Genomic DNA, 13,327 nt, shown 5'->3' with positions numbered 1-13,327 from the left:
TGCATATCACTCCTATATGAATGCTACAAAAAAAAAAAAACGTGCAGCTTACTATCATAAAATCGTAAATACATGGGGAGCTGACACTACAAGAAATCCTTTAATCCATGACGGATTCTTCGTGACGAATTATAAGAACGTCACTAAGTAATTGAACATGTACCACTACCGGTTATTAAGGCCCATTCCAGCCCACTACCGGCGTTGGAGTAGAAGAACGAAGGCAAACCCTAGCCCAATACTCCTCCCGATCTCCCACAACAGCACACTTCTCGGTCCTTCCATCCGCAGTCGATACTTCTCCCTCCGTCTCCTACCTCCCGATCCTCCACGAGTCGCTTAACTTCACTTACCGCCACCCGGCCACCGCATCCTCTCTCTCCTCAAACTCCAGAAACGGAGCAGCAGTAGTGTGGGGCTACGGCGGCACGGTGGCTGCTGGCGTCGTGGAGTAGTGGCGATGCGGAATAGCGAGCTAGGTTGCAGTGGCACAGAGCAGCGACGCGGGGTTGCCGTGGCATTGAGCTGCGGCGACGCGGCGGCCCGGGGCAGGTGGCGCGGAGCTACGGCGGCGCGGAGAAGAGGTGGCGCAGGGCTACGGCGGCGCGGAGAAGCAGTGACGCTGTGGCGTGGGGCTACAAATCGGGCGGCGCGCGGTGCTACTGGTTCAGCAAGAGGTCCAGCAAGGAGATTGATGACATCAGCGTAAGTGCCCACCTATCCGCTTCCCTCCTCATCCATCTACTGTGTGTGCCTCTTAGGAACTCAATTCTTTACCTGCAATGCTCAGCCTGCTCGAGGAACCGATGTTCTAGATCTGGCGTCTTGGTAGGTTCTGGATCTCGAGTCTTGGTTGTTGAAGATCCTTGTTCTTGCAAAATATCAATAGGCTATACATAGAGTAACAGACGGTGAGGCTTCAGTTTAATAGAGATCATAGGGGATAGAGAAGCTAGACATTCTAACTACATTGTAACAACCTTGCTTGTAAGCTCTACCTGAAGGTCAAATGAATGTGACAGGAGGTAGTAGTATGTTCACAGTATTTTGTCAGACTCCACCTACAAAATAATTATGTAGTTACTAACAATATTCTCTATTGATTTCTGAAAATGCAGAACTACTTGTTCAGTTGTTCTGTTTCATTACTTATGTTTAGTAGTGAGGACAGAAAGAAAGAGTAGATCAGTAGATAGTTTACCATAGAAGAGAACGGAGTGCTTTGTTCAAATGTTGTCTTACTTGCTTATTGATATTTGTACTGTTTCTAAGCTGAAAACAAGCCAGATTTGTCTAGTCTTACAGTAGCTAAAGAAAATAAATAGCCTGTAGCATATCTTCATGTCACCTAAATAGATTTATGTTCAGTTGGTGTATGAACCTATTGACAATTGTATTTACATGCTCATATGTGTTTGGAGGAAGCATGCATGGCTTGGGCAGCAGCATGACATGGAAAACCTGTCAAAGAAAATCAAGAACAGGTTTGTTCCCTTTCTATTTGATTTCTGTTTTATATTCGATCAATCTGGGCCTGTGTTAAGAGCCACATGTTGTTCTGCTATATCTTTAATTCTTTGTTCATATCTTGACTTTGTAGCATTGCAAGGAGTGCTTATTTACTTTGCTATCTGTTTAATTCTTTTTCCTGCTATCTGTTTATTTCTTAGCAGATTTACTTTGTACATTCTTTTAGAACAAACCATTTGTAGAATTGCAAAGAGTGCTGATTGACAGTTTGTAGGGAAACAAGCAGGTCGACATCAACATTCAGTAAAGGTGCAGCTCTCAACTTGTAATTAAATTCTGAGCCAATGCATGTACAGGTTCCACATTACTGAATTCTGAGCAAATGCATATACATGTCCCACATTACTGAATTCATATGAATACTCCCTACTACTATGATCTGTACTAGTTAAATTTCATGAGCTCTGTTTCTTCTACTCTTGTGTAAACTATAGACCTGTAGACTAACTACACATGGGATCTTTACATTTTCTTAATACATGAGCAGTGGACTGCAGATTAGTATAACTTTATTACCAAATACCAATACTGCCCCTTCCTTTTTTGTGCCTATTCACTACTAATTGCATTTGACTCTTTCTTATGTAGTGCCATTTAATTTGCTTGCAAGCAAATATCAAGTACAGATTTATCATTTTCTTCCCTTAGTTTCAGTAGCAGCATATTATTTTAAATTTCTGTACTTGAAATCAGCTAGTGGCTAGAATTTGGAAAGACAATGACCTGTATGCTTTCAAGATAAAGTTTCAAGCTTACACACCACCGGTTGCACTCTCAATTCTGAACTGTATTCTTTGAAAACAAAGCCACATGAACTGTTAGAATGATTAAATTAGAATGCTACCTACACAAGGTTATAACAAAACCATCTAAGTATATTTCAAACCAACCTGGATGGAACATATTGTTTTACTCATGCTTACATGAGAATAGGGAAGAGAGCTGATTGACATTGGACACTTTACATGTATAAAAAAAGAGAGGAGAACAAAAGGCCTTCAGATTTGTAATGATAGTCATAATGTGATAGCAATGGGATAGCAGATTCACTCATAGATTTACTTGTACCTGTGATGTGTGGCGTTCAAATCTGAATGTCTCTAGTGTTTTTTATTAAATTATTACCAATCAACATATGTTCAAGGTTCCTGAGTAAACTAGCTAGGACAATAGTTTAAGTTTTTCAGAGATTGTGATTGCTGTAGAGACGTTGGTCTGACTGTGATTAATTTCTGAGGCCACTCTCTTGGAAGTAGAATTAATTTTTTGTACTGTTTGTATAGTACACACATATTAATCTGCAGTTATTTTATTGATGATAATTTCTACTCTCTAGAAAGAAGGAAGCGACGTTGCATAGGAAGGTCCAAGATGCAGTCTACAGAGTCGAAAGGTATGTACAGCCTCCATGATATTTTACCTCTGCAGTTTAGAGCAACTGAAGCCATCAGCTAGACCACTGTTGGGCAGCATAAGCAGCAATTTGGCACTGCATAGCTTAGCTCTGTTTTCTACAGGTTTGAGCAGCAACATTTTTATCTCATGATGCAGGGCAGTGTAGATTCACATAGGTGAAATGTCATGTTCAAGCTACAAGGTGAAACGGTGAATTAATTCTCATGTAATCATTAGCTAATGATCAGTTCCTTGCTTGTGTGATTATTCAAGCTTTATCTCTGGTCTGTAGCATTTATGTGCTATTTTTCCTTTGCCAATTGACAGCAGTAGTTGTTCCTGACCACATTGATTTGTATTTTGTTCTGCAACTTTTTATTTCTAGAAGCAGGTCTGCAGCAGGGAGATCAGTTCCTTGCTGTATGTATTTTTCAGACTGAAAACCTATAGGGTCACTATCAACTCTACCTTTCTAGATGTAGATGGGTTATTTGAGTTATTTGTTGGTTCAGTGGTTTACTTGTTGGTTCTAGGTTAGTTAGCTACCTCTGCATTTATCTTTCTGCCATCTCTGAGACTTGTATGTTTTCCTAGGACACCATTGTTGTAGTTGGTAGAGCAAAAGTAATTGCTATAGGGATTGGTTCTTCCATTGAGATAAAATTATGCACACCCATCAAATTGAACATATCAATTTGTTCAGTCCAAACCAGCATTTGTTACTCTTAGATAATTATCTGTTGTTGCATTGTGAGATAGTGTTGAGGTAATTTTTTTTCCTAATGAATGGTCTGAGCGACTGAAAGAGTGCAATTAAGGTAGTCCAACGATGGTTTTTTGTTAGTCCAATGATGGCAATATAATATTTAAGAAATGTGATGGACTGAATAAAATAAAGCTGCAATCTCATATCATTCATGTCATATTTGTAGAAATGGGAAGTCTCGAAGAATTATTTGTTAGAGGGGATACTTTTTGTCCGACCATTTTTTCTTTAACTAGTTAATTTCATTTATTTAATAGTGGAAGCTATAATGGATGATCTTTTTTGTTGCTGCTCAATAGAACAAATTTTCCCTGGTGCCATCATTCTTGTTTGTATGATTTTTGTCCCATCCGTGGTCTTGCTGCGAGCTTCACAAGTATGCCAAATATCCTGCAGGTTGTCAAGATCGTTTATTGTTGTGGATAAGTCATATGTCCATGGCTGTCTTCGCGTTCAACGCATTGCATCACGTCGAAGGATGAAGTACATCAAAGTTTATTATTTTTTCTATCATGTATATTGTATTTTTAGCCTATAAGTTTGTATATGCTGAATCCATTGTATACATCAACTCATTATTACCATTGTATACATCTATTCATTATTATATGAATAAATAAATGTCTATTGTATGATTGGTGTATCTTGTGATGAATGTTATTATACTATTGATGTGCTAAATACGTGGCAATTGGTTGTGATGTCAACATCCACGTCATTGTATAAATGATGATGTGGCTATTCAATCTATGACGGTTATATTCTATCACAAACATTGGGCTTGGGTTGGGCTAAGTGGGTCTCTGGCTAAGCTATGACGGTCTATAACCGTCATGGATTGCGTTAATCTATGATGGTTTTCAAATAACCGTCATGCACATCAATCCATGATGCTCAATACATGACGATACCTAAAACCGTCACGGATGCTATTTTGTGACGGTTATTTAGCGATCGGTGACGGAATTGAATCGTCATGGATTAAAGGATTTCTTGTAGTGTGATAAGTTTCGACAAGAGTTAATGCCATTTCTTTCTATGCATAAGAGCATCTCCAGCAGTGCCCCCTACTTAACTCCATACTTTGGATTTGGTTAGTGGAGATAAAAAAACCAACTCTAGCAGGTCCTATACTAGACCCCAAAATTTGTTGGTCTCCTATTTTTCCCCATCACCTCCTATTCCTGTTGGCCCCTACTCCACTCCTTGGTTGGCCTCCTACTTTTCACCCATCACCTTTTATTCCTGTTGGCCCCCTACTCCACTCCTAGTTTTTTTTCTCTGACTTCTTCCCCATGCGGTCTGCCCCAACTGTGTGCCCCTCTTCGGTGATGTGGCCTGCCCCGACGTGGCTCCCCGGCGGCGTGACCAGGAATGGCACGGCCCTCCCCGGCCACTTCCTGGCGCGGCTCTGCCACCCCGCTGCCGTCACAGCTCCCGGCACACGGGGCGAGGCTTTGCCCCGGCATGATTCTTTCCCGGCGCGGCCTCCTCCAGCCACTCCCTCGACGGCGTCCTGCTCCCCATCCCCAAGGCCGAGTTCGTCAATGGTGACAACAAAGGGGATGATATATGGGTCCCACATGTCATTCTCTGTGAGCATGGATTTGGGTGGCGTATTTTAGGTAGCAACGTAGCTGGAGCGAACAAAAATAATAGGTAGTATTGAAATAGGCGGCTAACCAGATAGAGAAGTAGGGGATTCATTTTGGGCAGTGTTAATTTGATGGAGATGCTCTAACCGTATGTTCGAGTCTGATCAAACTTATGCATGCAAAGAAAGAGTGACAAAATTCTGTGAAAGCATGATTGAATGAATCGTGCACCAATGGAAAATCAAGGATGGAAGGCGTGTGCTCGAGGAATTGATAATGATGTAGTTTTTTTAAAAAAAGGGGAAACTCATCACGATTGCTTTTGCTTAATTGCTTAGTTTCTACTTGTAAATTAATGAATGATGTGGCAGTTGCTTACGTTAGTTTTAACCGTCGTGCGACACGTGAGTTGCTCGGTAGGTACGAAAATTGCATGCAAGGTCAAAACTGCTTTGTGTAGATGTCAGAATTGAGTAACGAATATTTTTTCCGAATTTGAGCGACGTACTGCCTCAAGTTATTACGAGTAAATGCCACATCATCCCTCACTAAATACAATTACTACTTCATGTATTGGTGTCACCTCTCACTAGATACTTCAGGTATGGACAACCAATCATTCCATAATTTGATTCAATAGCTTTTTATTAGGTTTTTCCATTTACTTGCGCAGTTTTAACTAGATCCGATGCAATAACCATGTTGACCAATCTCATACTTATGCATCTATATTTCTAGAAAAAACCTGCTGTGACGTGTTTGCATCCTTCTAGTTTCTTCTATTTTTTAGGATCTTCCTGCTTTTAAGTTCGATTATACGTAGAAGGGTAGAAAGGCGACTGAGGCATCTCTACTAAATTTTGAGAAAATAAAGACACAATAGTTTTTCTCAATCCAAAGTACACATTACCAGTATTAAATGTTGACATTGCACATGCATTTGGTTTTTTCTCGGAGCTAGGGGTGAATATGGATCGTGTTGGCAGAGTATTTGTATCCATAGTAGGCCAATAACGAAAACAATCGGTCATCATAGTAGGCCAATAAAAACCGGCTCTACGCAATAACTACTTCATCTTCGGGGGCTTATTAATACGTACCACAAATGCCTTAATGGACTTCTCCCATAGCCACTCTTACTCGATCTGATCCCAAGCACTTAAGCAACAAGTCTTCGGCGGTTCTCCAATAGAGCTCATCATTATACAACACATACTTGAAAGTGCTCCATCGAACACTTTTATCAATTTTAGCACTTGGATCACGTAAATATCTCAGCAAGGCAGTCCTCCAATCTTCTAAATCGGCCCCGACATCACTGGAGGTTACATCAGGCCGATTTGGTAACTTCACGGGTGAATTGATTGGACTGGTCACAGAGGAGTCGGCTGAGTTGATAGGGGCAATTGGCTTAGCCGACCTGGAGGAGTTGGCCTGGCCGACTAGGGCAGTCGGCCTAGCCGACTGGGCTTCTGCAGAGGGTGAGTCGGCTTAGCCGACTGGAAGCCGACTGGATCGTACCTGCACGGGAAAAGCTTTAAATTTCATGCATCGACTATTCTTGAATATAAAAATTGTGCCCACCAACATCGTAGTCAGATGCTTATTGAGCTAACATGTTGGCCTTTTGATTTTCATGGCTCGGAATATGCCGAATTCGAAATTCGGCAAAATAGTCAATGACATCAAGGCAAGCATCAAGACAGTTCTTAGTGACCCTTCTAAACATTGAAATCACCAGCAACTTACTATTCCACTAGGAAGGAACAACCATAAGCCTCAACATGTTTTATCTCCATGGAACGCAACATGGTCAACCCGAATAAGAGAGCTTCATATTCGGTTTGATTGTTGGTGCAATAGAAATCTAATTGGCTTGACATTCTAATTTCAGCACCATTAGGAGAAACAAGAATAATACCAACACCTTGGCCATCTTTACAAACTGATCCATCAAAACATAATTTCCATGGAGTAAAAGTAAGGTAATTGACTTCATCATCTAAATCAATACCATGCTCAACAATAAAATGAGCAACATTTGCCTATCCTTCCACGAAGAATTGGCCGATATAACATGTGCTTTATCACATTGGCCTGGCAAGCAACAGCACATGTACTAGACAAAAGATAATGTCTTATCTTAGCACAAGCAAAATACAATGATAAGCATAATTTCTCTATATGGGCATACCTTGTCTCGGGATCAAGAAGACGGCGACCAAGATAAGCTATTACATATTCTTTACCTTCGTCTTCTTGAGTCAAAATAGCCCCAATTACTTTCTCTTCAATGGCAATATATAATTTGAAAGGAACTCTTCTTCTAGGTGCATGAAGAACTAGCGGTGCTGACAAATATTCCTTTATCTTCTCAAATGCCTCTTGTTGCTTTGCCTCCCAAGTGAATTCAGATTCATCCTTCAGCTTCAATATAGGGGTGAAAGGAATAATTTTTCCAGACAAGTTAGCAATAAATCTCCTTAAGTAGTTCACTTCTCCCAAGAACTTTTGCAAGTCCTTCTTGCATGTAGGCGCCTGAACTTTCTTGATCTTCTCTATCCTCTTGGGATCAACCTCTATGCCCTTATCATGAATTATGAAGCCTAAGAACTTTCCAGCCGATACTTCAAAAGCACATTTAAATGGGTTCATCTTTAATCCATAGCGGCGAATCCTCTCAAAAGCAAGATGCAAATCGGCCAAATGAGATTTATGGGCAGCCGATTTAATCACAATATCATCAATGTAAACTTCCATAATCACCCCAATTAGATCATGGAAAATCAAATTCATAGCTCTTTGATAAGTAGCACCTGCATTCTTCAGCCCAAATGTCATCACAACCCACTCAAAGAGACCAACAAACCTAGGACATATGAAGGTCGTCTTAGACATATCTTCTTCGGCCATGAAAATTTGATTATAACCAGCATTACCATCAAGAAAGCTAATAACCCGGTGTCCTGGAGCATCATCAATAAGCATATCGGCATAGGATATTCATCTTTCGGAGTAGCTCTATTCATATCTCTAAAATCAATATAGACTCCAATCTTTCCAGAATCCTTCTCTCAATAGGCACAATATTAGAGACCCACTCCGCATACTTGCATGGCTGAATAAACCCCGCTTGCAACAGCCGATTAATCTCCTCTTTAATCCTATCATAAATTGTAGAATTAAATAGACTGGGGTTTTGCATGAAAGGCCTGAATCTTTTCTTAATGGGGAGCCGATGCTCAACAAGCTCTCGGCTCAATCCAGGCATCTCTGTATAATTCTATGCAAAACAATCAACATATTCCTTGAGAAGCGCGGCTAACTCTTCTTTGTAATTGGCTTCCAAGTTTTGATTAATAAACGTCGGCCAGGGCATAGAGCCATCGCCAATATCAACCCGTTCCAAAGGATCGATCGACGTAAAAGCTTGGCCCAACTTATCGAGCTCATCAAAATCATCAATAGCCTCATAGGCATCGGTCTTATTAGCTCGATACTGTTCAACAAGATATTTCAACCATTCAACGTTGGCATCCATTATAATAATGATTACATGATGATATTGAGCCGATTATCAATCGTCTTCAAAGATATAGGGACAAAACCTTGCCTGGTTACACTAATGTTGACACAAAATGTGACACACTGTGCCTCACACATAGCAAGCCGGAAAGCGTGGCTTCAATCGGGTTCCCGGGTGATTCGTGATCCGGAAGCGTGCCAGTCAGTTTGACCTGAAAACTAACAAGGGATAAAACAATTAAATGCCAAACCGGAACATGTCGGGTGAGACCAGACAGTTCCACATATACGGCCCTGAAGCCACTTACAACGACATACGGCTATAGAGAGCTGTCTGCCAACAAGTTTATAAACCATTCAGCTAATCGTAAGATGAATGCACGTAAAGACCTGATTGCCGAATGCATGTGCATGGGAAGACATGTTTGAAACAAGTGAAATTAATTATGAGTTAATGCATAACCAAGCTCAGCAGTCCAGCCGAATTGGGGTCCATGAAGAAGGAACGTGCAAATAAAAACGATTAAACTAATCTAAAACCTGCATCTGCCACACGATACCTGGTTTCGTTAAAGCTTAAACGTGATTAACATGCATGAACCCGCGACATGTGACAATCTAGATTAAAATAACTCAGCCATTATGAGCATGTTATCTATTTGCAAAGGTAGTATGAAAAGCAATGATTGTCGAAGCACGAATAAAACCATAAGAGAGAGCCGAACAATATCAATCTAGATTGGGCAGAAGTGTGTTACAAATATATAAAATATTTAAAACATGCAACACTGGATAACTTAATGAATCTATTTAGATTTGCCATATCTAATAGAGCCGATAACTATCTTGCTTTCACTAAGCATATTGAGCAAACGCCTGCCACACGGTATCTACTCATAAACAAAGCATAAGCAAAGACTTCTTGATTGTCAAACAAAGATCCGCCACACGACCATTGAAAACAAACAAGACTACTTGCATCACGTTTAAATCCACCGCATGATACTAAACATGATAACAAGGTTGTCGGAACTTACAGAGGTCGACGGATCGATGACTCCTCTCGAAGAACTCGACGACACGACAAAAGGACTCGAAAGTTGGCACGGGGCCGGTTGTATTGATTTGGTTGTGAACCCTTATTACAATGGTCGAGGGTCAATATTTATACCCTAGACAAAACACGAGTCCTAGAAGACTACGATTTACAAAGGAACTTTTAAACAAACTTGGAAACTTACGATTCCTTACCCTAAACTCTCAGAGTCCTTTATTATTACAACTTTCATCTTTTTGATCGGCCTCGCCTGCCATCTTCTGCTTTCCCGAATGGAGTCACCGCCTTCTGGAGTAACCGACCGCACAAGCATTTAGCCGACCGCTTGTTTTGTTTGCCGAATACCCTTCTTCCCACATGCGGGTCCACCTATCATCCTCCAGAATCGACCAAAATCCAGTGTTAACACATGCCCCCTCAATTTCGGGATAAAAGTTGTTTTATTCTGAAATTGACCACAAGCTCCTTCTTCCTCCTAGGTCAGCACCGTTCAACACCGCAGCCACTGCCCAAAAATTCAAGCTTTCAGCGCAACCTCGGACCTACTTTGAATCTTCAATGGCGACCCAGGATGAAATCCCAGAGGTAAACTTTACTTATATTCGGCAATTTTCATTTGATCCTCCCGTTCCTCTTTTGGCTTATTCCTCTTTGATTTCAATCACCTTCTAAAGGAATACAAGAACCAAATTTTGATCCCCTATGCTGCCAACCTCGACTCCTATTTCCTCGGCCCAATGGGAAATCCTGACCCTTCTGAAATTATCGAGAAGGAAACCCAAAGAATCCCTTTCAAATCTGGGATCATCTCGCCAAACCGATGGCCAAACACATTCAAGAATTGGCCATTTCCCCCAATCGCCGGATGGCTGAATTGGTACAGGAGAATGCTGGAGAAAAGCAGCAGCCACTGGGAAAGTCAAGACATCAGTCATTGTCTGGAATTATCCATAGCAGAAACACCCAGAAATGATTCTCTTTTGATAGCAGCTTCCTATTTTTGGTCTACACTATTAATGCCTTCATCTTTGGTCATGGTATGATGACCATCACTCTAGCCGACGTGTTCATGATGACTGGCTTGAACGTGTCACTGCCAGTATACCCCTATAAGTACAAGAGCAAAAGTAATCAAAGAGCCGTTAGCTCTGGATGTGGATGGGTCAAACACATCCAGAACTACATGAATGCATCTGGCACCGTCTCTGACAAGAGTTGAAAGCCTTCATGAATTGTGGCTATGCAGATTCATCTTCTGTGGAAAATCTAATGAACCAACCCTAAATCACATGGTGATGGCTGAAGACTTAGCTGCAGGCACTCAGATCCCACTAGGCAAATATCTCTTAGGGTCTGTTTATCATATGATGCATCAGATTACTCTTCAGATGCGCCAAGGTGGAGAAATCTCTTGTGTGAATGGTCCCTGGGGCTAATTCAAATGTGGCTCCAGCTATATATGCATCAGATAACCTCTGTGAGCCTCTTCAATCTAAGTTTTTCCTTCAGTTAACTATGCTGAAGGCAGTACAGCCAAAGGTTAAGGCTTGTCAGACTTATGGGGAAGCAGCAGCATCTATAAGCATTGACATAGACATCGGTCATTTCTTCAAGCTTATTTTTCAAAGGATTTGGCAATGTGCTCTGGTTTCCTTACAGAGAAAATGAAATTTGACTTTGCCCTGCAAGTTTAGCTATGAAATTGGTTGTTCAGGTCAAGAATCCATGGAGATTTTCAACTCCTTTATCAAACCTTGCACTCTGCCAGCCAAATTTCATCATGGGAGGTAGTGCAATCCACCTATGATTCTACTATCCAAATATGGTGGCCAGACAATAGGATGTGGCCAACTGCCTCCAAGATTCCTCTTCTCAACAATCATAAAGTCAAGGGAAGTAATAACAGAAGAATGGAAGCCAAGAAAATCTTTGAATTAGGATGGGAATTGCCAACATACGAACCATCTCCATTTGGGCTAATAGATTGTTGCTCATCCCTTCTTTGTCTCTTGGTGGCAAGAATGGCATGCTCATATCTTCAAATATCAGTTTCATTCTTTATGCAAAAACTTGCAACCCAATTTTGCTTCTGATAGTGAGGGTATTTCATTATGCTCATCATTTCTTGCTCTTGAATTCCACTTCTTATTTAACATCTGGTTATGCACAGGATCTTGAGTTTACTCCCCAGCCAAAGCAATCCAGTACTATTCGGCTGGTCCCCAAGCCTGCTCTGGGGTTTGATGCTCCAAACTTAAAGGAATTCATGAAAACTCCTGCAAACTTTGGATTCAGTACCTTTAAAGGCCACTTATGAGAACTCCTGCTACTTCAGCGCTGCATCTTCAAGAGGAAAAAAGCAAAGGAAAACACCTGAAAGTTTTCTCTTACCCAAGAAACCAAGGACCAAGAAAGCCAAATTATCTCTTAAGGTATGAACCTTTTATTCTCTATCAGATTACCAACCTCACTTAGCAGTAAACCTGACCACCTCTACATTCATTACTTCCATTGCAACCACAAGTCGAAATTCCCACACTAGGCAATACCTCAAGCACCTGTAGAACCAACCCCTGAAGTTTCTACTGAAGATGAAGAAATCCATGATAGCGAAACTTCAGAGACTCATGAAGCTAAAGGTTCAAAGGCTCATAAATCTGATGAGACTATAGGTAACATTGTTCAACCAATTCTCTTTTTCTCCTTTCTTTTTTTTCTTAATAACATCTATCTCTTATGCTCATTATCATTTACTTTATTGAGAATAGATGAAATTTTAGATGAACTGGCAAGGGAAACTTCTCCTGATCAAGCTCCAAACCCGTCCCTTCTGAACTCCAGCCAAGTTCTCCAGCAAGCCAGGGTATAACCCATCCTGATGATCAATCAGCTCAGCAGGTAATGCCTTGTCTTATACTATATTTTAGCAAAATTACCCAATCGGCTAACACCTCCTTCTTCTCTTTTCTTTAGAAGAACATCACTAAACCGAACCACCAGTTACTCCTTCTCTATTGAGGACTACATCATTGAGAAAGTGAAGAGATCACTTCTCATCAAACCTTATCGCTGGAAAATCAGGCTCAAGCTAAAAGAGGTGATCATTCTGCTGAACAAGGATCCATTAGTCTGGTTCAGGATGCAAGACCAGATAAAAGACCTCCTTGAACTCATTGATCAAGATATCCCTCTGCTCTCAAGCCCCCCCCTAAAATCTGCAGCCCATCTTGATGACCACTTTGCTATGGTGAGAAGGGCAACCAAGAACATATCTTCGAGGGTTGTCTCTGCAGAAGGATAGATCTTTGAAAAAGCTGGAGATTAAAGATCTTCACTCTCATATCCAGACTACAAGAAATTCTCTTGACAACCTTGGAGCCTGAACTAAAGCCATGGAGGATGAAAAAAGCAGACTTAGAAGCTCAACTAGCCGAACTGAATGCCAAAAATTCAGTCTCA

At 41.0% G+C, this 13,327-nt stretch overlaps 1 protein-coding gene across 7 annotated transcripts in view; it reads left to right on the top strand.

Annotated features, from left to right (window-relative positions):
• Nucleotides 1–253: 253 nt before the first annotated feature.
• LOC136549346 (uncharacterized) overlaps nucleotides 254–13,327 on the top strand; it is a 53,480-nt gene continuing 40,406 nt past the window's right edge. For 2 of the 7 annotated variants that reach the window (XR_010781880.1, XM_066540594.1), the window contains exon 1: nucleotides 254–705. Coding sequence is in view for 2 of the 7 variants with exons in the window: in XM_066540594.1 (XP_066396691.1) it covers nucleotides 461–705 (245 nt within the window). In the remaining 5 variants the exon portion in view is untranslated. Of the gene's footprint in view, nucleotides 706–1,421; nucleotides 1,485–1,673; nucleotides 1,780–2,866; nucleotides 2,924–3,081; nucleotides 3,152–4,087; nucleotides 4,217–13,327 lie in introns of those variants that run through there. The other 5 variants (XR_010781881.1, XR_010781878.1, XR_010781877.1 and 2 more) reach the window with 5 other exon arrangements.

The sequence above is a fragment of the Miscanthus floridulus genome, chromosome 4 (assembly GCF_019320115.1).
Source record: "Miscanthus floridulus cultivar M001 chromosome 4, ASM1932011v1, whole genome shotgun sequence".
Taxonomy (NCBI): domain Eukaryota; kingdom Viridiplantae; phylum Streptophyta; class Magnoliopsida; order Poales; family Poaceae; genus Miscanthus; species Miscanthus floridulus.
Note: the sequence above shows the minus strand (reverse complement) of the source record. Positions and strands in the feature narration are given on the sequence as shown.